The sequence below is a fragment of the Buteo buteo genome, chromosome 7 (genome assembly GCF_964188355.1).
Source record: "Buteo buteo chromosome 7, bButBut1.hap1.1, whole genome shotgun sequence".
In the NCBI taxonomy this organism is placed as follows: domain Eukaryota; kingdom Metazoa; phylum Chordata; class Aves; order Accipitriformes; family Accipitridae; genus Buteo; species Buteo buteo.
This window is the reverse complement of record NC_134177.1, coordinates 45,608,709-45,636,368: the sequence shown is the minus strand read 5'-3', so window position 1 is coordinate 45,636,368 and position 27,660 is coordinate 45,608,709. Positions and strand designations below refer to the sequence as shown.

Here is a 27,660-nt window from a genome sequence, read left to right as displayed (position 1 = left end):
AAGTTTGCTGAGTAGAGATGTTGCTGGTCACAGCAGGTACCAGGGTATTTGGCTCACCTACTGCTTTTTTGTACAAGTCATGGCATGGGAGACGGGGCAAGAGGAGAGGTAGTTTGGCTGTTTGTTTAACATTAAGACAACCGGGAAAAACATTCCCAAAGATTTACAGCTTACTTTCCCTTGTCATTCCCATTCTATACAGTCTCGATTTCTACAAACTTTAATCTTCAACATGTAGTCTATTGCTGTTGCTTTTCTTTAAATAGCAATATATTCTAGGTAATTTAGTGGTCACATCCATACAGCCACTGTTCTGCATTTATCTCTTCTCTCTCATGGTAAGAAGCGGACAGATAAGGATGCAGGCAGTTGCATGACCTTTACAGTCTCACTCAAGAGTCCAGGAACACGGATGTAAAACTGTTTCAAGTAATTTTGATTTTATTACAAACCAAAATACTTCACGTTCAATGGCACCTCAGGTACACAGGATAATTACTCTTGGGGAAAAAAAAATCCAAAACCTCAACACCTTAAATACCTGTAAGCATAGTTGTAGCTCAGTTAAGCTTTTCCACATGAGACCCCAAACTTGAAAGCACCCAACATCCCACCTGCTTTGGCTGTTAGGTTAGTTATGGGACATTATTTCAGCATTATACGTTAGCAATGGAAGCTGATAAAGACTTTTCTGTCTAGTAAACCATGCCAAGCTGCATCTGAAAAGAACCATCTTCTTCACCCAATTATATTTTCAAGTACAAATGTTTTGTCCTGAAGTCGTATGATGGATCATCTGATGTGACAGGGTGGGGGGAGCTTGTGCATAGTAACTTTTTGCACCTCATCGTTGCTTTGTTGGTCAACTGGGTATGTCACCGCTAACGCGGTAAGCTGAGAGAATAAGGCCCCATGAACAGGAGGGCAGGAAGGGCTGAAGTGTGTGCTCTGGGCGGTCTGTCGTGCTCTTTGCTTGTTATCTTTTGTGGGAGAGCGTCGGGGCACTGAGCGTGTTTTTATTTACGTTCCGAAAGGCTGCTCTGGTTCTAATATCCAGCCTTTCCAACGAGCTGGAGCAATGAAGACTTAAACTGAGGGATTATATATAACTTGACAATCACAAATCAAGTAGCGAGCAGATGAAGCTTATTGGTTTGTACAGTGCTCTCATGCTGTGATATGTGCTAATATCACATAAAAGTAACAACTGTTGAGGAGCTTCCCTGCAATGTCCTTTCCTATCCTTTATCACAATTAAGTTAAAAAGACTGGACCACTGCAAGCTCTATTTTTATACCCCCAGGCATGTGCTATCTCCTTTGAAAGCTGCCACTGTTACAGGAAGGAGTACAAGAAGGGAGGGGACTGCATTTCTATACCCCTGTACTCACACAAAGTCAAAGTGTGACTCTCATTACGTGCTGCTCTTCTGTCCTTATTCTGTGTCACTGTCAGCATAAAAGTACCGTGATTCTCTTTTTAGTTTGAGGAGGTGTTAGAAATGAATGCCCATTCACATTTAAGATTAGCTTATACGGCATATGATTCTTTCCAGCGCTACGTGGCAGCATAATTCTGACAACAGCAGTGTTAAACAGCAGAGTCAAAAGGAAACCAGACAAAGAAATGTCAGTACTCATACAATTTAACAAAGCTCCCTACTTGTTTTTACAGAAAAAAAAAGCCCCAAAAGATTTTAAGCAAAAGGAAATGTCCTTCATTCAACACTGTTAAAATCTTTCAGCGCTGTCAAAGTGACTTCAAAGCTTCTCCACATCTGTCTGCCCCAGCCAAAGCGCTGATGTCTGTCCTCAGGCCTTCGTGATGTACCCTTCTCTGATAAGGAAGTCATAGATTTTCCTGGTTTTGTTCACATCGATCTTGATGAGTGCTCTAGCCTGCGCTAGTCTCAGGCCTCCTTGTTTGTTACACTCATTCACTAACGCAGCTTTATATTCTAAATAGGCTCCAGGGACCAACCTCACCATCTGACAGAGCTGGAAGACAAAAGGTGAAGTTAATAAACACTAACGCTTGTCATGCTCTTTCATTCTGTGATCCCCGTTGGGGGGGGTAACACTGAATATTTTTCTGAAAACATTTTAAATGTGGTTTGGTTTTTTTTTTGTATGGGGGAAGCATACAGTAATTGCATTATGAGCTGTTTCGATCCACAGGTAGGGAGGGGAGGAGCTTGCTGGCTGCTGCATTCAAAAACATTCCTGACTGAAAAATAAACTAGGAGGATGAAAGCAAGCTCTCGGCTCACAGGAGCGTAACTATGAGTGTGTCCTGTGTGGGCGTTGTTCTTTACAAACCAAGGGAAGTACACATGCCAAAGAGACTTGCAACCAGCAATTCAGCATGCTGGACGAGAGCCAGGGAGGGCATCTGTCTATTAATCCCCTGCAGACTAAGTCTTTAATACCTTTCTACAAAAGCAGCTATGCGCACAACGCCTGCCCCCTCCGGAAGCCTCGGATGGAAACGGTGCAGGGAGGGCATTACATATTTGGAAGTTTGGTAAAAGGAATCGCTTTCAGAAGCCCCTGTGCCCTGCTCTTAGGTTGCAATGCTGCTATTTAGCTTCCAAATACCAGCCGCCTTCTAGATGGTGCGCTGTATTGTTCCCAATGGAGATAGTGTCTCCTCCTTTTAATAAGGAAATGCTTAATGATTGTTGCTCATGGATAGGAAATTGCAGAATTCAGAGGATCTCAGACTTTATGTCTCAGCTGACGAGGAAATCAGATTCCCCATATACACTAATGCTCCAGTCACGATTATTTATATGCCGAATGGAGCCAGAAATGCCATGTTCCATGGTGAATCTGTGATCTGATTTTCAATGCTGCCATCTCCAGCGAAGGGGAAACAGCTTCCACACAGAGGGAAAAGTCTGAAATACATCTGCGTTTCACATACTTACTCCGAGATCTGCCTTGTGGGCAAACTAAGGACATATTATGACTTCTAGTAAAAAAAAAATAATCATCTTTTATTTCAATATCTTTCCAGTGTTGCCTTTCACTGAATTAGAGGACAGGCCTACACTGGGCTGCAGAAGAAACTGAGCCATACATACACAGCAGGCCCCTTGCTGCATTGTTTACCTCTCCTGGGGGTTGCCGGATGGGTTGCATTCCCACTTCTGTCTGCTCTGTTGATCTTTCCTGTGCCTCTGATTGCTTTAGGTGACTGTGCAAGAGCACTCTATATGGAACTGCAAACCTCAACACCAGGCCCAGCTGACAACCCGTGGCTTAGAGAAAGCCATTCCCTGCTACATGTGCATACAAAAAGCTTGGTCTATGCACTGTAAAGCAGAAATATGGAAAAAACATGAAAAGAACAATACACTGTTACCACTTTCATGGTTCACATTAGCGTTACAGTGAAAAAACAACCATAACTGGTTGAGGTTGGGCTGTGAGATATCTAGAATATAGAAAGAGCTCTGCTATTCAGGTTCAGTGATCTGTCCAGTGAAGCCCTTGACAAAATCCTCCACCAGTTTTAAAAACAATGTTCATTAAGAAAAAAATAACCCTTCTGCTTACGCCAGTCGCACAATGGAGGAAGAGAGGATGTCATACTCTGGATGTTATAATAGCACATAATAGCACCTTAGCACGTTCTGCCTTTCTTTGCTAAATAAGCTAATCTGCTGCAGCTATGCTGTACCTATAGTACAGTAACTGAAATTAAGAAGCCACTGGAAAATCTGAATGATTTTTGTGAGCAGGAAAGAGTAGTCAGGGCATATAACTGAGGTGATATTCACAGCAGCTGAAAACAGATGGTGGGAGCACCCCTGCGCTGTGAAGATAAAGTTTGACAAAGATTATCTTTCCATTCCTTTCCTCACCTCCTTCTCCTTCTCATTAAGTTTCTCTGTCCCTGGGAGACCTGTGAGGTTCAGTGGTGGGGCACTCCGTCTACCTGCAGAGACAAGAAAGGAAAACACTGAAGAACCCCGAGCAGTTTGTTCCTTAGGTGTGTTATCGCAGAGGCAATTAAATCCCCGTGATGTTAACCCAGTATGGTCCAAGTGTTTATAGACAGGGTTATTTAGGGCTTAACATAAAAACTGCACCGATTTGATAAAGGGTATGATTTTGCAACTGACATAGTTAAGCACGGTGAGTACTTGCATGAGGACTCTTACGCTGTTAACCCTGGCTCTTAGGAGGAACTGAAAGACAACAGCTTTCTGTCAAATTGGCACTGAGCGTGGTTAAGCTGGGCTGTACCTCCTGACTATAAAGTGACTCTTCCAGCCGGGGTCAGGGAAGTCAGTGCTGCGTGGAGGGTGTGCCCTGGGTGTGCACAGCGTGCTGGACTAACTCCCAGCAGGTGCGAAACCAGTACCTTGCAAGGATGCTGAGATTACTTATTGGTGTGATTAACAGCGAATTTCTCTGGCATTACTGACAAATTCATGAAGCAGAGTTTTCTTTAAATATGATGCAGATACTGTACAGCAAATGCAGTTTGTGGATTTATTTTTGTCTGTTATGATAAACAGTACTGAAAAATACCTATAACAAAGTAGTTTGATAGTTCTCACTTTCGCGATTGTAACTGCTGAACTTTAACTGGTGCAGCTTAAACTTTCACCAGGGCCGTCTACTTGCAGGTTTGTTGGTTTTGGTTTTGGTTTGGTTTTTTTTTTTCTAAATAGTATTTTTTTTTTTCACTTCCAGAGCTCAGAACAAAGCTAGGGTTATTTATTTACATTTTTAGAAAGTCTACTGCCCCTGTGCTGTGGGTTGCATATGTAGCACTGTTAGAGGTAGGTCTCTTTATCCTGGGACAGACTTCCCAAATTTGGCAAAGTGATGAGATCTTGGGAAATCTGGAGCTCCATTTTCCCCAGGACTGTGCTGGCTGCTGCTCCAGACCCTGCCCTGCCTGGGTCCTGCCTCTGGGACTGGGGAGTCTCTCCCTCTTTCTCCTGTGCATCTGTAGGAAACAGATGGGAGTCTGGCTGGGTGAGGGGAGCCTGATCAGAGAGAAAACTCAAGAACTAGAAAGAAGCTGGAGTAGTGAGTCTCTGGTAGGCACAGAGGAAGTTATTTCCCAGTGCTGCTCCCTCTTTCTATGGCCTGGAACGGGCGCCCTATGATGAGACATGGCAGAATTTGGTTTTACTCTTTTATAAACCTAGGAAATAACACACACACACACGAACTACATTAAAGAAAACCTATTAAGGCTGCAAAGTCAAGATCTCAGAATCTAAAGTAAAGTTAAGCAACATTAATTTGCCCTTTTGTATATTCAGTATGATGCAGCCTTTAATTATATAGACACGTGGCAGTTTTTCCGCAGTATCCTTGCCTTATTCAGTATGCAGGATGTTTGCTTAATTAGCAACTATATGGTATTTTGTTTGGGTTTTGTTCAACATGTGATACTGGTTGTAAACACCACATGCTATCTGAGTTCCATAGGCAAAACAATTCATGTTCTTTTGGGCCCTTCTCCTTCATGGGCCACTGAATACTTGACAAACAATTTAATTCTTCATACTAGCCCTTCAGCTGGGGGGATACTGTCCCCATTTCATGGACTCTGGATGACCAGCCTGAAATACACAATGCTATTTTCTCTCCAAAATACCAGATCTTAGCGATCACCAAATATGTTTAAAACATAGTGCAATGACTAATTGCTTGGTATTCTGACCCAGATTTCCAAGGCTCCTGGCAGAAATGAGGAAGAACATACAGACTCAGTGTCCACCTCTGAGAAGTCTGGTTCAAGTGGTTTATTAGCATCCACATAAAAACTGGATGTAGAGGCAGAGCTAGCTAGAAGCTAGTTTTTCCTGGCAACATTTAAGAGCTTTATAGTAAAACTTTATCCTATTCTTATTCATTGCATGCCACCCTGTGACCTCAACAAATGAGATGTGATTTTATAGAAGTCTTGTTCACGAAGGCCTTGACTGACCCCTGAATCTGTCCTTACTGGGCACTGAAGTAAGGGGTCCTCTTGGTGGAAAAAACCCATAATTGTGATTACAGAATTAAAGAATATAAAAGCATATTCATAGAAAACTGAAGTTGCATAGGCAACCTGTATCATCTCATTCTGTCACTTTGGAGTGCTTGATGCTGCAACCATTACCTGCTTCTCAGGCAGCTGGTTTTTGGTGTTCTGCCCTCCCAAATCTGCTTTTTGTCAGCTTCGTATTGCTATGGTATGTGCTATACAGCTTCATTAAAAAACTGGATTAGCTTTATCTTTTAAAGATAAAATTTTCTTCTCAGGTTAAAATTCTTTCCTTTCCTTTCCTGCCTTGTTAATGTAGCTTTAGGATGGGTTTTTCACCTGTAGTCAGAAAAATCTAGAAATTCAGCAAAAAAATCCTACAGGATTTGCACGTGGAATGAGTTGCAGATTGAGGTAATGTTGACTTAAGCGATGCTTAACCATGAGGCTTGAGGACTGACACTTTAGTACTCCAGCAAAAGAGTCACTCCCCAACTGGCTGTCAGAACGGTATTACTGATGTATGGCTGGCTTTTTATCACAGACCATCATCTAACAGTTACCTGAATTTGAAGGAACTGGTACCGTAGGACTCAGGCCGGAATCACTGAAAAGAAAGGGAATTTTCAAATTGCCTTCATGGATTTTTTAAAGAATAACTGCACATATTGGCCCTGAAACTACTTTTTCCCCAACTTCTAATAATTATACAGTTCAACTTGCATAACCCAGGACCTGATCTGAAGTCAAAAGGATTTCTAAATATTTAGCACTCCCAGATTGAAGACCATGTCTGAAACATGTTTAAAAAAAAAAAGGGGGGGGGGGAGGTGGACAATAAAAAATTCAGTGGACACTGACTGGGGAGATTACAAATCATCTTCTCAGGCCATGTGGCATACAGGATGCACTTCCTTTGCATTGCAGCTTGCTCCTTAAAGTGCTTGTGCAGGGTGACTACACATTAATAATGCTGCTACATCTAAAATAATCTGAAACATTTCAAGTGCCATCTGTGCCCTCATTAATATCCATAATGACCTCATTTCCCTCCATGACTTTATTTACAGCAGTTAAGTTCCTGAAATATAAAATACAGAAAACTGAGATTTTGAGCCCTTACTAGTCGCTTCCTTGTCTGCACTTCAACAAGCACTATTGCTGTTACCCACAGTTTCTTGCCCTTCTGAATTTTGCAGACTGATCCTACTGTAATAAATTGGGAATGCATTTGTTATCGCATGGAAAAAATGTGTTTGCTGCACCTGACTAAAGCATAGGTAGGTAAAATGCACAGTCTTACTGTAACCGTACATATCAGCTTGTCGACTGAGCCACTGCTGGCAGGCACTGCTGTCCTGGATGTATTGCAGGACTTCAGAAAGCATAGTGCGCTTTAGGCGTTCCTCATCTCTCGTCTTCTTAAGGTGATCATATGTTCTGGCACCTATGGCAGACAGATACCAAATTCTCATCCACTGCCTTGGTCAAAGTTTTCAGACTGTTGTTTTTCTACTTTAGGAAATAAGTGAGAAACTGTTCTCTAGCTCTGGACCAGACTCTGCTATTCTCCCTCATGACAACTACTTGGCATCAGAAGGTATTAGATTCCACCCTGCACCCCTCCCCCCATTAATTTCAGGCCAAAACCAAACAAAAACAGCTTCCATGATCCAATTCCAGGATAAACCAGGCCATTTCATTTATGTAGAGGTCTTAGGCCTCTCTCCAGATATCACACTTGTTGATAGCCAGTGAAAGTGTCCAGAGATAAAGTACTGGAGACCACTGTGCCATGACATTTTTATTTTTTTTTCTGAATCTTTTGCAAAGTGGTGACTAAAGCAGAGCTCTGCTAGACAGCGTGTTCTCCAAGCTGATGGCTCAAACTAGCTTTAAAAAAGCACAGCTGGACCGAAGCATTATTGTTAAAGCCTTGTTCAGTTAAAGAGCTAGGCGAATGCATTTCAAAAATAAGTGTCTTTTTATTCAACACATCCTAAATGTTGTAAAATTATCCTTCCACACCTTGATGAATGGGAATGGCCTGAATAATGCATCAGGTACTTACTACAGAAATTGGTGATTCCTGCTGCTCTGTATTCCTGTAGTCGCTTTATTTCCCTCCGCAGCTCAAATTCCACTGTTTTACCCCAAGAGTAAGCAGAAGGGAAATCCGAAAAAACAAATGTGGGTCAGTGGGGGTGGCAGTGAACTGTGGTGTATTAGGTACATTGCTACTTCTTATTTGTCTACACAGTTTGGATATGAAGTATACAGAACCACAGACAAGGTTTACCTCTCTGCACAAGACTGTATCAGATCTCAAACTCACTGTGCCCTAATACTCCTTGATCACAGATTTAAGTTGGTTTCTAGTATTTGTGTGCTCAGAAAAGTTATTTTATCTTCATGCTTTGACAGTTCCTTTGCCATACCCTGGGCAAGACAAGTAACAATAACATAGGATTTCTGGAAGGCATTTCAACAGGTTTGAAAAACTACTCCATCCAGGCTCCTTATAGCATCTAATATTGTCTTTGAACTATGATTTTCATAACTGGACCTTCCAAAATTTTTCTTTGCAGACAACTCTTTTTCTGCAGTCAGTAAGATTAAATACCCATGTTTCTTTTGCTCAGAGATATTTACTGCCTATAGCTTTTATCAGCTGGCTTCCAGGCATTGCTTAGTTTTACAGTGAGCAAGTTTGCTTGTCTCAAATTTGTTTACTCATACTAGTCAGGACATCTGTGTAATGCATGTACTTGACTATCAGGTTAACTTGAGGACTTTGCTGTCACTACAACAAAACTAGGTTCTAGGACTAGCACCCACATGTGGGACTCATGATTTTGCAGGATCATGCTTTTGGTATGTCACACAGCGTGTCCTGAAAATTTAGTTGCAACTGTTTAAATGCTTTGTTCCTTCTAATGAACAACAATTTTCCCAGTTTAAGTCACAGAATTAAGCAGGATGTAATGACTTGCATTGGAATTTGACTAAATGCATGCTATGATTATGCATAAAGACTCGAGATGATTCGGTGATGGAACAATGCCTCTTCCTTTAAGGTAAGGGACATAATGACAGCTGTACTATACAATTATATACACATATAATAGTTTAACATGTATCTTTCAAAGAATTCACAATTTGCTGGCAGCTCCTGATCTCTCAATACAGACATAAATTTTAGGGATTTTGTTCTTTCAGTGATACAGAGTCCCAGTAAAAGAAAAGTGGTCTTTTGATAAGAAAACCCTCCTTCTAGCACATGACCAGAATGTTCAGTCAACTGAGAAATCAAACAAAGAACTCAGACACAGTTTAGTGGAAAAAAACCACTTCCTGCTCATTTAATGTATCAAACCACAAATGTATTTGTTTTTCTGAGGTAGATAGATGGAGGAAGAGAAAAAATAACTTCCTGCCCTCCAGGAGTGGTATATATTTAGGAAAGATTGTAGGTGATGCAACCCCTCATTATGCCTATTGAAGAACATATATGCTAAAATCCTCAAAATACTTACATGCATGACTTTCAATGAACTTATCATGCTCTACCGGTCCAAGAATTCGTGCAAATCGTCGCATTGTTTCATAAAGGTCTTGAACCTCCTTTGGATATCGCCTTTCCAAAACTAGAGGGGGAAAAAAGTGACACACCTTATCACTCCTACTGGGAGAAGAAAATAAATTCAGTGGAACCTGAAGTGACTACCAGCCTCTGTGAAATGCCCAAAGATCCAGATTTGGTATTACCTTCTTGGCCATTTTGGTGGCACAACTACAAATTGCTGAGTAAAAAGCAACAAAATCATACAGCCCTTAAAATTCTAAAAGCATAAAGGATGTTATTTAAATGTTGTTTGATCATTCCTTAGAATAGTGAGATGCACTTGAAAGGCCTAGATTTCACCTTCACCGCTCTCCCTACTCAGTGGAGCCCGAAATGCTTCTGAAGAGCAATTCCGAGGCAATAACTAAAACACTGAGCTGGGAGTAGTTAGAGCCAGCCCATTGGAAACAGTCGGGGCAGGAAATCTGCTGGAATTCAGACCATCTGAATATGGTCCAGTACGAACAAACCACACTGGTGCACTGTTAACAGTGAACATGTGAAGATTTCTTCCCAAGCAGAGGCCACTCTAAAGTTAAGCAGTTACACCTGATACTCACTCTGAAATTTTCTGAGGTTGATTAGGCCATGATCTCTTATAATTCTGTAATTGAGAGCAAAGTGGTATTAATAGAAGGCATTAACTTGTGTATTACCTCATAAATAAAAGGCTTCAGAAGAAACTTTGATTTAGACCATCAGAGGGGTCTAAAACTAAACATGTAAGAAATTTCCATAACCTTGAGCTTGCTGGCTGAGAAACATGATATAGTGATGCAGTGAGGCTTTAATCAGAGTAAATTTTGGATAGCAGTGTGCATTAGTCCAACTCTGACAGCACTAAGCACAAAGAGAGCTACAATCACTTTAAGAGTTTGAAATTGCTTCTTTAGCCACAGATTTCGCATCTACAGTGTCTTACAACTTGTCCTTCCAAAATTGGAGGTAAAGGAATGTCTCAAGAAGCATGATTTCCAGCTTCAGAGAGAGACAAATGTCCTTCTACTAGAGCAAGGGTGAGAGATGGACTGTAAATTTCACCACTGGGAGCAGGATGAAGGAATTTTTCCATGACAGCTTAGATTTTAAAAAGAGGAAAATGATTTAGGTAACTCGTAAGTTTGAAATGCTCCTGACAGGATCAGGGAAATGAGCAGAGTAAAAAGGCAGGGAAGATATTTACAGGTGCATGACAAATACATTTGTCACAGGTTTCAGCAAATGTCATGTGGTCATTGCTATGTGGCGATTTGATAAACACCCAACTTTTGCAAATGATAAGAGATACTACAAAGTTGGGCTTGTCAAGGTCAGGTTGGAATTTGCTCTATAAAATACATTACATTTTCTTTAGTATGCACAAAAGAATATTCCTGTCCCACGTAGAGAAGTCTTTCTGAGAATGACATCAGCATTTTTATGTCATTTTCCAGATTTTTGTGCCATCTTGCTGTAGAAACTTTTCAGAAACTGACACTGATTTATGTAACCGAGCCTTATGGCACTTTCTTTTAGTATGACATGATTTATCGTAATGGAAATCATACCACATAAATATTTTTTATTTATGAATTATAAAGAACCAGGTCAACACGTATCAACTCTCACCTGTCATTCAGCAGAACTATGCTGTATTATGAGGAGAAGGAATGGAGGAGTCTTACTCCAAATTACCAGTTCTTCCAGGAGGGAGTAATACAGCAAGATATAATTTTAAATATTGAACAAAGTATTTGAAAGTTATAATAAAATTGAATTTAATGAATAGATTGAGTCATTCTAGAAAGCTGTCAAATGAACTGAATAAATTATTCAAACTCACGTCAGCAATATAGTTATCTTCATTACACCTTGTGGAAAACTAACTTATGGACCACTAAGAATTAAAAATAATGATGCAAACATTTCTATGGAGAAAGTGGGGGTCTAGCAATTAGTCACAGACTGGCAGCTTCCCCCCTCCTCCCCAAGTAGAAAATTAATTATGTGTAGCCCATCAGCATTACAGAGGGAACAAAAAGAACAGAGATTTGCCTCTTTTTCTGGTTACTAGCCCTGGACCTGTGACTAATTTCCCAGATAGTATTTCTGTTTCTCCTTCTGCAAAATGGCTACGTGATCTCATAAGGTGTGCTAGAAGCTTAGTTACCAATGTGTAACTGGATTTGGGATAGTAATATGAAGAGCACTGTGTACATAACTTTCATGCACTAAAAAGGACTGGAAAACAGGCTTTTCACAATTAATGACTTGTTTTGAGAGTTTAAAGGAGAGTTATGGTGTGTAGAGGTCCAACCATGTGTGCAAATAAGTATCAGGGTCTGGTAATCTGTGTTTTCTGGGCTGGTTCCACTGCTAAAGCCATGTGCCTGATCTTAGGCTGTGCACAGAAGGAGAACCACACATTCAAGATGAAGCCTGTCATGCAAATGTCATAGCAGAAGGTCTCCATGCATAGGAATTGTCTGGAAGGATGCTATAGGAAATCAATTATGTTTTCGTATTAGGACAACACTGGGGACCAAAACATGGTAAAGAAGCACAGAAAAACAGTTATTGCTTGAAAACTCACTTTTTTCTTCTCTGTCTTTCCTTTAACCTGGAATGATAGATATCTACAACTGCAATCTTCAGAGCTGCAAAATAATTTAAAAAAAAGATTACAGAATACATAAGTAATCACTGTACTAGGCTAATTTTCAAGCCTTTATGTTCATGGTAGGCTGAAATGGTCACTCTACTTTGCTGTTTTAAAAATCCTGCGGTAATTTTACAGGGCCATAAACTCACTAGAGGCTAACCTTCTGCAGATTATACATGCTACCTGTAGAAGCTTTCTTTTGCTTACTCCTTCCAGATACACTACTGCCTGTAAATATGAACCTGTGTAGATCCTGACAACACTTTTCCTCTTCCTTCTTGGACTGTTTTACTATTAGCACTTATTTGTTCCTTCATACATGCAATTGTTAAGTATTCCTCCTCCTGAAAAGCAAATTTATCAGATTTAAGGATCTGAGGTATCATCTTTGGACAAAGGCTTCTTTGCACAGAATGAGGAACTCCAAAAAAATAGACACAGTTCTGAACTGTGAAGATTCAGAGTAGCCTTTGCTACACTTCTTAAAAACATCTACAAAATTTTAGCTTGTTAACTTCTAAACTTATCTGTCTGCCAGAAGAACAAAGAGAATAGTTCACAACAGTGAAGAAGCACAGGAAAAAGCCATGCTCATTAGAAATCATATCCTTTTCAAAATCAAATCTATGTGCAGTCTGGCTGATCCACTTGGAGATCCTTTAGCTTCTTTTTCCTGTAACCATTAGGTTAATAAACTTTTTTGGTAAATCCTTGGAAGAAAAGATAAGGAGACTCCTATCACCTTCCCTTCCCTCATTTGGTTAACTAATGCAAAAATTCTAGGTCATTAAATAAGCGTAGAGTTGGCTGATTTCTTGGTTGGCTCTTTTTCCTTTACGTTAATCATTTCAATATGCTCTCGGAAGGAAGAGGCTTAAGACTTGACAGTGGGTTTACAGTCTGTAGAGACAACATGCAGTTCTTTGAAACTAAGCAAAAGCACGTCCCCTTTCAGCCCACGGTGCTGTGTAAACAGGGGTGGCCCAAGTGTGACAGAATCCAGAATCCACTCCTTTCTCTGTAGTTACAAGAAAAGAGCAAAACTGATACTGGCAGTTTATTGATTGCACTCTCCAATAAATAATTAATAAGGCAATTAAAAAAGAAGTGTGGTTATGTGTCTATTTTAAAATATGTATTTATATGTAAACACCAGGAAGCCCCTAGCCTCTAGGCAATTCATCTGTGCAGTCCTCTGGGTAATAAAATTTCTTATGAACAGGGACAGCTAAAGCCCAAAGGCTGTGTGTATTAGCTTAGGAGCCCACAGTTTTGAGTTACACTTGCTGATCCTGTATTAGCAAAAAAAATCTTCAATTTATACACAACTGATTTGATCTAGGAGCAAAAGATTACATATGAAGATAGGAGGGGGGCTACAATAGTCTTGCTTCTTTTTGCAAATCTCTTGCAAAACCAGAGTGTTCAAGAATTGTCATGTACTTTCATGAAGATGTATTTAAGTTTCCTAATTTAAGAACAAGCACAGGTAGCAAATTCTCCTTCTTGCTTAAATGTGGGGACAAGAAATTGGGAAATGCAGCAAGTTAAACATGAATGAAATAGATTAGCAAGTGTTGGAATTGGTGCCAAGTTATGGAAAAAATTTTTGTATTTTTAAACTCTCTGCAAGCTAAGCTAACATGTTATTTTCTGGGGTTTGTGTGGGCAGAACTTAATAAGTACATGCAGAAATTGCATTGGGGAACCTCTATAAATATCACAAGTAATTATGCACCTATAACCATTGCATTTTGATGCTTTCACCTGAGTGCACAATATTCTGAAAGAAATTATGATCAACTGGGGAGGGGAAGGAACGTTCATGAGAACAAATGAAGGAAAAAAAAGGAGCTTCTGCTTACAGAAAAATTAGTATTTGCTGCCACATGCACTTTTGGAGGGGCTTTTGTTTTTAATAGACATATTCACACAGGAACAGCCGATTACAAAATCTGGAATGCATGAATAACTCAGACTACTATACGGTTACATGCTGCATTGAAATGAGAAAAGAGATGCTGTACGAATGAAAATGATTTGCCTGTGCTTTTCCCCATGGATTATACTAGGGAAGCAGTTGTTTGTACTGGTAACTTGAGATAATCCAAGCTGACCGTGTTCAGAGTGTCCATTTTGGGAAATGATAAGGTTCTTTGAGATGGTCAGAGTTAGCTTTGAAGGATCCAGTGATAGGCAGAAATTCAAGGCTCCTTTCTTCATTCCAAAAAATCAAAATATTTTGGTTTCTCAAGACTGTGTCCAAAACAGTTTCTTTGCTTTTCATTCCCCTTCAGCCTCATTTGGTCTGCAAAAACTTTTTTGAACACTAATGAGTGAGACCTTTGTTTCATGCTAGCTAACCTGTTTGGCATGCAAGGCCCAAATAATGGGAAGAATGCAAACTAATCAAAGTAAACAGGCTGTGTATCCAGCGTGTGCCTTGGTTGGTACAAATTTAATGGCTACAATCCAAATTCATCCTCCCTAGAGGAAAGCAAGACCCTAGGCAAACAGAGTATCTGCCTTCAGAGCATGTCAGGAATTTCCACAAAAGAATAAACATCATGTAATATTTAGAAGGACATTGACTGCCTTGTATCTTATAAAATTAAATTTCACTACTGTACAGCCAGAGTTGCAGTCTATTTTCACTCACTTCTAAACTTGTGGTTTCAGCAATTACTTTCCAGTGTTAGAAGTAAAAATCATTTACATGAGGAGGAAAGAGGAGAAAAAGCCAGGAAAAAAGATAAATGACTAAGGTTATAATTCGGTCTGATGAAAACTCGTAATTCATGAAATATTCAAGCACTCCAGCCTGAATTAGATTTGTAACTAGTTGTTCCTTTTGATCTGTCCATTATGTTTTTGTTTAACTGCAATATATATTTGCATGCACTTATTATATTGCAAGTACTGAACAAAAATGAACAGTTCAAGAAGTTAATTGAAATATGAGAGATTTCATACAATTTCTACCATCTCACTAATATCAAGAAATGACTGAACAAGGTCTGTGACCTCCTGCGTGGTGGGAGGAGCTGGTGAGTCAGCAGGTACAGGTTTCTGTGTTCCTCATAAAAGGCTGCCTGGGAGTCTTTCCACTGTGTATTAAATTGCACTCTTCTTTCTTGTGGGAATACCGAGAACTTGTTTAGAGTGACACAGGAAAATTTAACAGGGAAAATGCAATGATATCAGGAAGCAGAGGTCAAGCGGCTTAGATCTAGAACTTTTAATAAAATGATTTCTACAAATTTTTAAGAAAAGCAAAGCAATGTGGAGGAAAGGGAAGAAGGGGGAATTCTGTTCCAATGAAAGCATCAAATATTCCTGTGTTATGTGAAACCTAGACACTGCAGCACTGATCTGTGACTTGTGAAACGAAAGGAAGAGAGACCATAGAAATTATTCTGGTCGGTGTGTTCTCAGGGTGTAGCTTGAGTAACTTTCAGAAAATGGAATATAAAAGTAATTTTCAAAAATTAATCTTGAACCCAGTGAGGTTTAATGTATGGCAGGAAAACAAACTGAGGATTTTTTCACAAACCTGATACTTAATCTATGCTGCAAGACCCCATTTGTGTTTCTCTGGGCTATAAAGTGTGTTAAAACCCTGTTTTGCATCTTTACCTTTTAAAAAAAAAAAAAAAGTTTGCTGTTTGGCCAGCAAAAATATGTCTTGAGCAGGTGTGGAAGACAGCCACAGGGCTGCTTTTCAAGGACATTTCTGTAAGATCTAGTGTAAGAAGTTTGCCAGTGGGCAAGGCTGGGGTAGAGAGGCACGTTAGAGCCGCTGCCTGAAGTAGTGGGACAGGGACTCTTGGGAGAGATTATGAGAACCTGGGCCTCTGGGGCTGCCTCACAACCTCCTCTGCCTGTTAACTAGAAAGCACAAGGGTTTCTTAAATCATCCAAATGCCCGTCCCTGCCTTCAGATCCAAATGTTGAGCCATTTTCTACAGTATGAAATCCTACAATTAGGTTGCAAAATATTCTCAAGCAATCAAGCAAAATCAGCTTCTGAGATCTTTAAAACTGCAGGAAAGGGAGGATGTGGCTCATTCCCTTTTTTGTATTAACTTGGAGAAGGGAAAGATCTAATTCCAAAGTTCTTTAGAAAATAATTCTTTCTCTCCCCAAGATGCCTCATGTAAAAGAAAAACAGCTGGCTAGACCCTGGGACTTCATTTTTTAGAGGCAGTCTCTCTCCCGTGGGCAGATCTAGGACAGCTGTGGGAAGGAAGATGCCAGAGTTCTTGAGCTTAAGAGATCGAAAATGTAGTTGGTCACGCTCCATAACCTCTGCCAAACAGTTTTCACAGGGCAAATGCCTGACATCCTATACTAAATAGTGAAGACAACTGAAGAATGGACTAGAGAACATCCAATGAAATTATCAAGCAAAAGATATGACAGACAGAAGGAAGTATTTTTTCACACAACACGTAATTAAATTGTAGAACTCCTAACTCAATTGTGGAACTCACTGCTACAGGATGTTATGGGGGGCAAAAGTACAAATATATATAGTTCTAACAGTAGTTAGCTAAGTTCATGGAGGACAGGTCCTTTGGTCAAAATGGTCTGAACACAACTTATGGCACAAGAAGTATCTAAACTTACCACTGCAGGAAATGTGGAAGATATGCCAGGAAAAGTGTCTGCCTATACTTGCCTTTTCTTACCTTCTTCTCCTGTGCATCTCCTATGGGGTACTAACAGGACACTGAGCTAGACAGACCGCGGGGTCTGGCCCTGCATAGCTTTATGATACTCTAAAGAGATGAGGAAAGCTGATTTTTGCATTCACATTGATAACTTAAACAGGAGGCTGGTAGGAGATACCTTAAATGGCTGAACTGTGCAGTGGAAGACAGGTGTGAGGGGTATGGAAGACAGTGCTGGTAAACCAGCTTGAATGAATATTAAGCTATCAATTAATGAACAGAGCTAGGAGATTATTTTGCTTTTTCAGTTTACCAGGACTCAGAATAGGACAGAGAAGCAAGAAAATGTATCTTTTAATAGCAATAAAAAGAAACAGTGGAGAGATGGCATGATGAATATGTGGCATGTCCGCAAGCCAGTCCCCTTTTCAATAAACATTAAAAGGGGAGAGAGACTGACATACGATTCTCATAACCTTTTTTGAGCTGAGGGAGTTTGCATTCCTTAAAGCTCTGTGTACACTACTAAATTTCAAACTGATTTTTTAAGTTGGGAGAGACTGTCTGTACATAACAGGATTTGTCTGTCAACAAGGAATGCTAAGGCTTTAGCTTAGATCTGCCTGACATACATGGGAGAATTCTGAAGCATAAACACAGTACTTTTAAACGCTCTATGTACTTACAAATGTGGGGAAAAGTATGATCCTCTCTGTGGATTAAAATATAATTTTAATAACTCCTGTTATTTGGTATCATTAAGGCAGCTACGTTCGCAGAAACTCAGTAGCAGCAATTGGACTCATACAACAACTGTCCTCTTTGCAACAAAAAAGTTGTCACACACAGCTAATGCTACCATAACTCAGTGTGCATGTTTTAATGCATGAAAACCCACACAACTTCAAGAGTAGAACAGTTTCAATGAGTTGCACATAGTCTTAAGCTATGTAACTCCTTGCTGCCTGCATTAATACCTATCCTGATATCAGATTTCCTGAACTAACAGAGGTTAGAATAAGTGACAGATCTTCTAAGAAACTAGATATAGTGGGGGAAAGGGGTATTAGCAACAGAGAAGAAAGTGTTCCTCTGTCTGAATCAGAACAAAAGTTGTGCCTTGCTATGATGCTCTCAGACGTTATGTAGATGGAAAGAATACCTTTCAGCAGGGGAGGGGAAGTAATATCAAGGTGTTGATGTTTCTGTTTTTTAATAGGCCTGTAGATCTGTTTATTCAGACACCGATGTACTGCTAGCTGCTTCCAGACAAATTGCTACCTCAGATAATTTGCTTCTACTTAGCTGAACCTTCTCTACTTAGCTGAACTTTCTCTACTTAGCTGAACTTTCTCTACAGTTTATACTGGATAAAACATCATTTGTGTCTTTCCTAAAGAGATGCCTGCTACTGGTGGAGACTATTCGATTTCAGTCATGTTCTGCTTTACAACTGGCTACATTTCAGCAATGAGTGAAGTGCATTATTCTATATATAAGTACCATTTGTACGTCAGCTGATTAAGAGCTTTTGGAAGAGATTTGAAAGTGAGGCCTATAGAAATGCCAGTGTTTAAATCCCAGCACACAGAAGTGAGATTATTAAAAATGTATGTTCACTTTTAAAAAAGTGTGTAGAGAAAAAGAGACCCAATGAAATGCTCTGTAGGCACTCTGAAACATTGTTTTCAGACAATGTACAAAAATATGGGACTTACCATGCAAAATGTCTGAATCATCTTCTACAAAATCAATATCTCTCAAATCCCATTCAGCATAGTTGTCAAACTCCTGTTCAGAGGTGATTAATAAATTGTCACTAACTGGCACTAAAAAATTGGTATCAAGTTTCAGTACACGTAGAAGTATGGAAAACAGAGATATTTACTCATATGCAGTTGTACAAGGTTCCATCCTTGAGCAACATACATCACAGGCGAGTTTTAACTAGGGATGTATAATATGCACCCCCATGGCTGGAACTGGAACAGGATGCTGTGATAGGATAATGAGAATCAATCAGGTAATCTCCATGACTCCCACGCTGTGGTGGAAATTCCACTCAAATGTACAAAAACAACAAGCCCCTATACGGCTGAATTCATTACTTCATGTACAGGAGCTTGTTTTGCCACAGGAATTGGGGCCCCGGGCCCACGGCTAAAAACACTGAAAACAATGCAGGTCTTTCAAGTGATCTTTGGATCAGGCTCCTATGTGCTTCTCCGAGGCAAATGAAACAGAAGCGTGCTGAAGCTGACCCCTTTTGCTGAGCATCTAATTCACAACATCCAGTCCGCTTACGTAAGAGCCATTCATGGCTGGACATCTGGTGGTAGCAGCATGCCGTACTGCCGTCCAGACACAGCCACTGACTCACAGATCGCCTGCTAGCAGCTTCGTGGGCCTGCAGCGCCTCCTCTCTAATTAAATCCCTGGTTTAATCACCCCGTCCTGTCCTCTCGTCTCATGTTTTTTCTATAAAGACCTATAGGCAGGGGCAAACAAGCGTGCGTTTGCTGACCTTGCGTTCGGTAGATTTAAAATAATGGGAGAAGAGAGAGTCTTACCTCCACGAAGTCAGCTCTCGCTGGCATGTACCCAGCCATATCCCTGGAGAGCAAGGAATCAAAAGTAGGCCGTGGGGGATCATCGGCAGCTGAAAAAATAAAGGTTTTTAGTTGCTGTGTAGGGCTTGGGGCCTTTTTTTAACAGAAAACAATCTGTAAATAGGTGTTTCTTTTGCAGGAAAAGTGGGAATAATTAGTTGAAGAAAAACACCCTGATTGGGCTTTTATTCAGCGTTATATTCTGAAAAGACTGAGTTCATCCACAGAAAAATGCAGTAATTCGAGATCTTCATAGTATTCTCAAAAGTAGGTAATAAATAGGTTATAAAATGTAAACTCTACATTTCAGAGCTCAGCATCCCCCCGGTAAACCTCTGCAGATCACTCCGACTCAGCGTGCAGGTTCTTTTAGTTAATAGCAACAGGGGTGTTAAATCTGCCATCTTCTGGGTGCCATTTACAGAGAGCTGCAATTAAAGCTATACAACTCTGAATTTTTACAGTGCTTCCCAACTGAGGAGCTCAGTGTTTTACAGACAATAATGGACCAAGGCTCACAACACACTTGTGAAGGAGCTAAGCGTTATAAGTCCCATGCTACAGATAAAGCAAGCTGAGGCACAGAGAATTTGTCTTGGCCCAGGTCACATAAAAAAATCAATGACAGCCAGGGACAGAACCAAAATTGTCCAGTTCCTACTGCTTTAGCTCTAACCACTTTATCGTGAAATTTAAACCTCCAGATATCAAGAAATCTTTTTACCTAGCCATTCTGGGGAGCTTTGTAATGGAACAGCTGCTAGACTGGGGGAATTCTAAAGATATTAAATTTAAGGAAAACTGAAAATTTGTTAAATTGCTGAAATTTAACATACACTTTTTAAAAGGTAGTTTTAAAGAGAGAGGTGTGAAATCAGCATAGTTTAAAGGGAATGATTTTATGACAAGTCACATCAGCAGTTAGGCCCAGTACACAGCGGATAATCAGGTGAAATGTTTTAAAGGTAGAAATCCCTTCTCAGTTAACATTGCTACGCAGGGTCTGGACAAGACACGTAACCGCCCCAGCATCAGGGTGAGAACTCAAACTGGTATTTGCCATGAAGGACACGCTGTTATACTGTGCCACATGTGAATTAGCTTTGAGGTAGCTTGTCCTTTAAATAAATATGCACATCCAGCCTTTTGCTGTGGTGATGTCTGTGAGTGACCATTTCCACTGGCTGCGCAGGAACTTCTGGTTTTGAGAACCCAATGTTTGTTTCAGACCACTCTGTTCCCTCCTTTTTCCCACTGAACTGGCAGTCTGGTTTATTTGATACACCAATGATTTAATACAGTGTGAAGAAAACCCTACTACTAACATTATTCAAGTTAGCCATCAGAACAAGCTCTCCTTTTGGGAATGAAAGCAGGCATGCACCACACATGCAGTTTTTCTCCACAGGCTGCTCATTCCAGTTTTGGAAGAGCAGAGACCTTGCGGGGAAGCTCCTTGTACATGCTAGCAGGCAGGGGATACTCACGGTGGAAAGGGATGGCTGTTTCGTTGTGCTGCGCCTCCTCCGCCTGCTTCAGGTTCAGTAATGTAGATGCAAACAAGGGATTGTTGATAAAGTGTTTCATATAATGTTTCTCACACTCCTCCTTGGATTTTGTACACATCTGGTTGGCTACATCCTGCCTAAAGTGGGGAGAGGGGGAGGTTTAATAAGAACACAGAAATGTTAAGGGTGTTTTTCTTTCTCTGGTGGGAAAAGATAATTTTGGACAAGAGATTGATTGCATTGTGTGCAGAGAACTGATCTGTGATGATGTCTGAATTCACATTTTGTGTACTAACACTGAGCCAATACTTACACCTTTGACACAGTGCTAGGGAGCACTTTTTTGGTGGTCATGAGTAATGCAATTCACTGTCTTCACATGAGAAATTCCCTGGCTGATGGAGTGTACCGAATCTTTTATATGCTTGAAATTTAGTATTGTTATTTGAGAGCTTTTTATACATTTTATTAACTCCAGGTAATGGTAAATTCTAAGTCCGGAATTGCATTCTGCTTCTCAGGTTTCTCTTGCAATTTTAACTGGACAGTGGTTTCCCCTTTCGTGTAGTGATGTTAAACAGTTTTTTTTGAAACACCAAAATGGTTGTACAAAACACATTCTAGAAATCTTTGCCAAACTTTCTTGGAAAAGTGGTTGACTAGGAACATGAAGTGTTTTGTCTTAATAAAATGGCTGTGTAAGTTGAGGACTTTAAAACAAACAAAAAAATCCACCAGCAGCAATCATTTTAATTTCTGTTAAACTAAAAACTGGATGCAAGGGATTCCAGGAAGAAAAATCAGTTTTTCCTTTATTTGGCAAAGGCTGAAAAAAGCCAAGTGTTTAAGGAAAAAGTTAAGATTACTTGTATTGCTAAGTAGGGCAAAGTGTACTAGACAGCATACTTGCAGAACATAACTGCAAACAGTTTTCAGTCTTAATTATGACAGCAATGTACACGTAAGAACTCACAGTTCTGTTTCAGTGAAGTCTGGAGTTCTATACTTTTAATACAGCTATTTTTTCATGAAGGAGAGGAGAGGTAACTCATGACTACACATCTCCTTTATTTACAAATGCATAAAAATCCTGTAGCAACTACAGAAATTAACTTAACAGAACATAACATAAAAATATTAAATATTTCCACTGCTCTATCCTAAATATGACAGAGAAGCAGGAAAACTCCAAAAATAACAATACCTAGCCAGCCAACTGTAAGCAAACCGAAACCACACAAGATAACAAATTCTGTAGTTGTTTTTTACATAGGAGTAAATTGAGGCACAGAAAACCTTGTGCAATAGTTGAGCTCCTTCAAAACTAGTGACTTTAATGCAAACTGAGGGAACTTTGTACTTCACTGGAGGTGCCCTGCATCCCGCAAGAAGCCTTCAACAATTTCCTCATATATCTAACAGCAGATTTGAAAACAGAATCTGCTACCCCAGTCTTCCACTTCAGCTGCTAAATTAGTGTCTCACCCAGAGTAAGTCACTGAACATTCAGTGTGCACTGATGTATTCAACACTAAGATCCAGTGAAATGAAAAGAAAAACCACCCATCATTCACTGAAGCTGGCTGATCTACTAAATTCTCACCAGTTTCCAAATCCACAGTCCATTACAGCTTCTAGGAGAGCCATTTCCTCTTGAGCTGTCCAGTTAGGATCCAAAACAGGGAAATCAGAAGTCTAGAAAAGAAAAAAGCAAATCAAACTGCTGTGATCCTCTGTTATAATCCACCACATGAAGAGCAAAGAAGTTCTAAACTACACGGCACAATAGTATATAATACTGGTAGTTTTAAATTTTTACTATGTTCCATGAAACCTGATCAAATAATCGTTGAATTATTTAGGCCATTGGGTCATCAACTACAGTAAAAACTAGTTTGTTGCTACAGATCTTCTGAATATACTGTTACATGTTTTATCTACCAGCTGTAATTCAACAATATTATACTATGAAACACAATAAAAGTTACTGAAGACTTTTAAAATGATTTATTTTGGGGAAGAAAAAGAATACAGAAACAGAAGTTGATTAATTTGGTTAAAGAATTGGAAGTCTAGTAGGATGCACTGTGCTATCTAGGCACAATAAAAAAAATGTAGCTTTAAATGTCTCCACTATTCCATTATGTGGAATACACACCCTATTCCATTCCAATATCCAGGTGGATATTTTTCTTTGCTCTCAAGGAGACTTCTTCTTTTTTTAATAGTTCTAAGCCTCTGAATCAAAGAATTGTATCACTTAACTTTTCAGTGTAGCATTAGTAAGCAAGGGTCTAACTCCTGGGAAGTTATGAAAGCTCAGCACTGAGTAGGTGTTATCTAAAAGGAATATTTACCATTATCTCGTAAGTATGATCACTTTGATGTTTCTTGTATTCAAATCCTCGTGTGAAACACTGTAGAACAAAAGATTAGCATTATGTTAGTCTCTTACTTCTGCCCTGAAAACAGTTTAACTGGTCCCTTTTTTCCTTGTATTCTCTAACCACTCAGTATCCAAAACTGACCACCTGATATGCTGAAAAAGATATTTGATTTTTCTGATTTCATTTTACGAAAACCATAAAATGATAGAAAAATCTTTGTTAAAATTGTGTTAAATCTGTCTTTGTATCTTACTTGTCTTTTGCACCAAGACATAACTCCTGTGAATCAACAGAGACATACTTTTTTAAGTATTTATGGCAAAGTTAGGCCAGTGAAAGAAGTTTTGTGGCATGTTTTAAAGTGGATCATTCCAGGAAGAGAGCACAAAGCATTTCCTAAGTATTGAAAACACAGGTTCCCTTACATCGTGTTTAAAAAGCACCAGCATGGTTTGCAGCCATTTTCAACAGTTAAATTTATGGGGTTTTCAGTACAGGTAAATGAACAAAAATATACAAAATATGTGTTTGTGCATTTTGTACATATCTGAGCACAAGGCTAAGCTCCTTTTTCAGTTTTAGAGGTTATTGCCATTTTTTAATCATAAATAATGCAAACTTATTTATTTAATAATTAAAACTAGCACTACTTTCTGTGGTTATCAGATCACACACATAGTTTTTAAAGAACTGTATCCGGTCACAAACAATTACTGTCAATATTGCAAACTTTCCCCAAATTTTCTTTTCCATTTGGGAGGAAAAATCCAACATGTGGTGACAGGGAAAGGGTGTTTCTCGATGGCTTTTCTTCTCCATGCCATAAGAAATGGCAGAAATGATACCTCTCTAGACATGCAGCAGCATGCTCCGTTACACAGTCAGGCTGACTGCATGTCTTTAGGTAGCTTTGGCTGCCTTCACAAAGATCTCCTTCAGCTGCTCCTGCCTCAGTTCTTCAGCCTCCAACATTTTCTTTGTCATTTCCCTGTCCCTAAGCAAATAAGTGTGTTGATACAAGTTTACAGACACCAGTTATTAATGTGTTTATGGAACAGCTTGGCACCGGACAGGCCTTTGATGACTTTCTCAAAGAAATTAATGCTTTCGCTTTTATCCTTGCACTCACCTGCAAACACAGAAGGAAGGGAGGAGGCCCGCACTCAGCACACTTAACGTAGGGTTCTGTGAGGTACGAAGAGCAACCTCGGCATGGAGGCTTATCAAAAGGGTCATCTGTGAAGCCAAAAGCAAATCTCATGCAACACAAACAAGGCACTGGTTTTGCAACCACCTAAATTCACTTGTGCCAAGTAATTTTAAGTGAACTCAACTGTATAAATCCTCTTTCCTACTGCAGCTTCTCCAAATAGCTGTGAAAAGTTCCTTGTTCAGCTAGAGTTGTGAGAGAGATGTTGGCACTGCATCTCCAATAGAACCAATACACTGAGGGCTAAACCTAAACTTGTGCAACAGAGTCAAAGGAAAATCTCTGTAGCAGCCTCCTGGTACAACTCAGCAAGCTGCGCTAGCTGGTTGATTTGATCCAGTGCCCACCCTCATCTTCTGCATCGAAGACCAGACCCAAGGCCTTATTTGTGGAGAATGCTGCACAGACAGCTGCAGTCTCCCATCCATCTACCTCAAGGCAGACTCATAAAGCATACTGCTGTGGTTTCAAAGGCATCAACAAGATTGTTCTGTAACCCGTCCAAACCTCAGACTCTGCTCAGATTGCTGAACGAGGAATGAAACACTGCTCTGCAAGTTTTTCTTATTTTGTTCATTGCAAAGTAGTCAAAATAAATAGACTGTCAAGTTACATGCTGCATTTTTTCCAAGAAAATGGATTTGAACTAGCCCAACTATAAAAAGTAGATAGAAAAAAAGACCTGAATTCCCACTGCATCCTTCATGTACTCATGCTCTTGAGAATTTGATCAAAGAAGTGACCCTGTGGACCAAACATTGCTAGTTTTCCATCTCTCTCCCCCAGATGGCTGCTAATGTCTTTAAACAATGGCAAACACTTTCCAAATGTCATCTTACGGTACTTACTACTGAAGGAGGCCAGGCGCTCCATTCCTTTCCCTTGGCAGTGTTCTTGCTCCTCTGAGTAAAATTTGTCTTGCCTAAAAGCCCGTAGTGTAAGCCTTGCCCCAACCAGTACGTCCAAAACCGGTATTCTCTCCCTGCAGATGTCTCTCACACAGCCCTCGCAGATAAGATCCTCCCAGAGTGTCCTGAACACAAAAGCAAAAGGGCTGTCAGCAGTCTTTGTAACAGAGACCATTTGACATGGCTGAGAGTCTGTTTTCTGCGTATGAGAAGAAATCAAATGCAGAGAGATGGCATACAGCGTAAGAAGAGATGAGAAGTGATGGGGATATAAGCCAATCCTGAACCGAGGCTTTCAGTGCAAATGTATGTGCTGAGCAGTGCAAGAAAGTGTTTTGCACCTCCAAGAAGCACCGGGAAGAGAATGAACAGGTTAGAGGTGGCATGGACACAGCAGTGCAAAAATCTACCACCCTTATGTCAGTGTTGACTGTGTGGCAGCTCCCCTGAACAGGCCTGATTCCCCAGCACCTGTACAGTGAGGTTCTACACCGCTGTCCACCATCAGGGAATTGAGTTGCTTTCCATTGCGGGACCTCTAACATGTCTCACTTTCACATGGTATTTTTGCTGGGAACGGCTCAGGATTCTTGCTTATTGAAAATCATGTTTCTCTTTCGGCACATGAGCAGCACACGAGGAGACATGGTCCTGTGTGCAGGGACACCACTGAAGCTGTGCAGCCCTCCCCTCGCAGATGGCAGCTGCTTCAACCCAGGCTACACATCCCTGCACCTCTGCTTGGATCCTCAGACAACCAAGTGCAACTTCCAGGCTGGGTTTTTTACCCCGTGGCCCTAAGTGACACCGCACAGCCACCTCTGGACACTCACTTCACTCTCTGAATTGCAAACCGCTCTAGCCCTGTCTACAGGGCTGCCTGAACCTGTGCACCACTGACCGGCTGGTGCACTGCCAGCACCAAAGGACGTTCCTGCAACAGCCCCGTGCACTCCTCCAAACTCCACTCCCCCACATCCCACTCCCCCATATCCCCAATCCCCATAACTCCAATCCCCCATATCCCACTTCCCCAAACCCCACTCCCCATATCCCCAATCCCCATATCCCACTCCTTCATATCCCACTCCCCCATCCTACTCTCCCACTCCCCCAAACCCCACTCTCCCAAATCCCATATCCCACTCCTCCCTATCCCACTCTCCCAAATCCCACATCCCACTCATCCCTATCCCACTCTCCCAAATCCCACTCTCCTAAACCCCACTCTCCCAAATCTCAGATCCCACTCCCCCATATCCCACTCCCCCATATCCCACTCCCCCAAGTCCCGTAACCCTACTCCCCTATATCCCACTCTCCCAAACCCCATATCCCACTCTCCCATATCCCACTCTCCCAAACCCCATATCCCACTCCCCCATATCCCACTCCCCCAAATCCCGTAACCCTACTCCCCTATATCCCACTCCCCCAAATCCCGTAACCCTACTCCCCTATATCCCACTCTCCCAAACCCCATATCCCACTCTCCCATATCCCACTCTCCCAAACCCCATATCCCACTCTCCCCTACCCCAGGCCCTGTCCAGCCCTGGCGGACCCTTCTCCCCACCACCGCCAGGCGGCGCCCTCCGCCCCGCCCCCTCCGCGGCCCCGCCCCCCGGCAGGCGCTAGCGCGGCCCCTCAGGCGGGTGTGGGGAGCGCGCGCTCCCGGCAGCCCGCTCCCTCCCTCCCCCCCCCGCCCCGCCACCGGCTGCCCGGACGCCGCCCTTCCCGCTTCACCCCGCCCCGGATCGGCTCCTCCCCGTTCTGGTACGGTCCTCGACTTCCCTCGGCCCTCACGGCTCAAACGGAGCCGGCGCTCCGCGCCTCTCCCGCCGTCCCTCCTCACCTCAAGCCGGGCGGCGGGCAGGGCCCCCGCGCGCAGCCACGGGCCTTCCGCGGCCGCGCCCCCGCGCGTGCGCGTGCGCCGGGCCCGGCCCGGCCCCGCCCTTCTCGGCGGCAAACGGCCGCAGGTCCCGGCTGAGGCGGGGGGGCTGTCTGTGGGGGTCCCCGTCTGTTTTATCCCTCGCTTTCGCGGCTGCACGGTGCGGGGTGTAATGAAGAGGCCTCGGCTCTCCCTGGGACAGGGAGGA

The 27,660-nt window shown here is 41.4% G+C and overlaps 1 protein-coding gene across 2 annotated transcripts; it reads right to left on the bottom strand.

Moving 5' to 3' along the window:
- Positions 1-415: 415 nt before the first annotated feature.
- On the bottom strand, positions 416-27,484 carry TADA2A (transcriptional adaptor 2A). Of its 2 annotated transcripts, none has more exons than XM_075032991.1 (16): positions 27,417-27,484; positions 25,502-25,686; positions 24,573-24,679; positions 23,414-23,473; positions 22,660-22,751; positions 21,036-21,193; positions 19,510-19,598; positions 18,658-18,730; positions 12,198-12,261; positions 10,186-10,229; positions 9,537-9,647; positions 8,072-8,143; positions 7,315-7,447; positions 6,564-6,607; positions 3,869-3,942; positions 416-1,997 (listed from the first exon to the last, which is right to left on the bottom strand). In XM_075032991.1, exons 2-16 carry the CDS (start codon positions 25,524-25,526, stop codon positions 1,812-1,814), a joined length of 1,332 nt encoding a protein of 443 aa, XP_074889092.1. In that variant the 5' UTR covers positions 25,527-25,686; positions 27,417-27,484; the 3' UTR covers positions 416-1,811. The 2 variants fall into 2 exon arrangements, with proteins under 2 accessions (XP_074889092.1, XP_074889091.1); XM_075032990.1 differs by lacking the exon at positions 27,417-27,484 and adding an exon at positions 26,033-26,055.
- Positions 27,485-27,660: the final 176 nt, after the last annotated feature.

Coding starts and splice junctions, on each gene's coding strand:
- TADA2A (XM_075032991.1), bottom strand. CDS start 25,526: ATGGAGCGCCTGGCCTCCTTCAGTA. Junction 7,448..8,071: donor AGGAATCACCAATTTCTGTA/GTAAGTACCTGA, acceptor TGTCTGCCATAG/GTGCCAGAACATATGATCAC. Junction 1,998..3,868: donor TTAATGAGAAGGAGAAGGAG/GTGAGGAAAGGA, acceptor TTTGTCTTCCAG/CTCTGTCAGATGGTGAGGTT.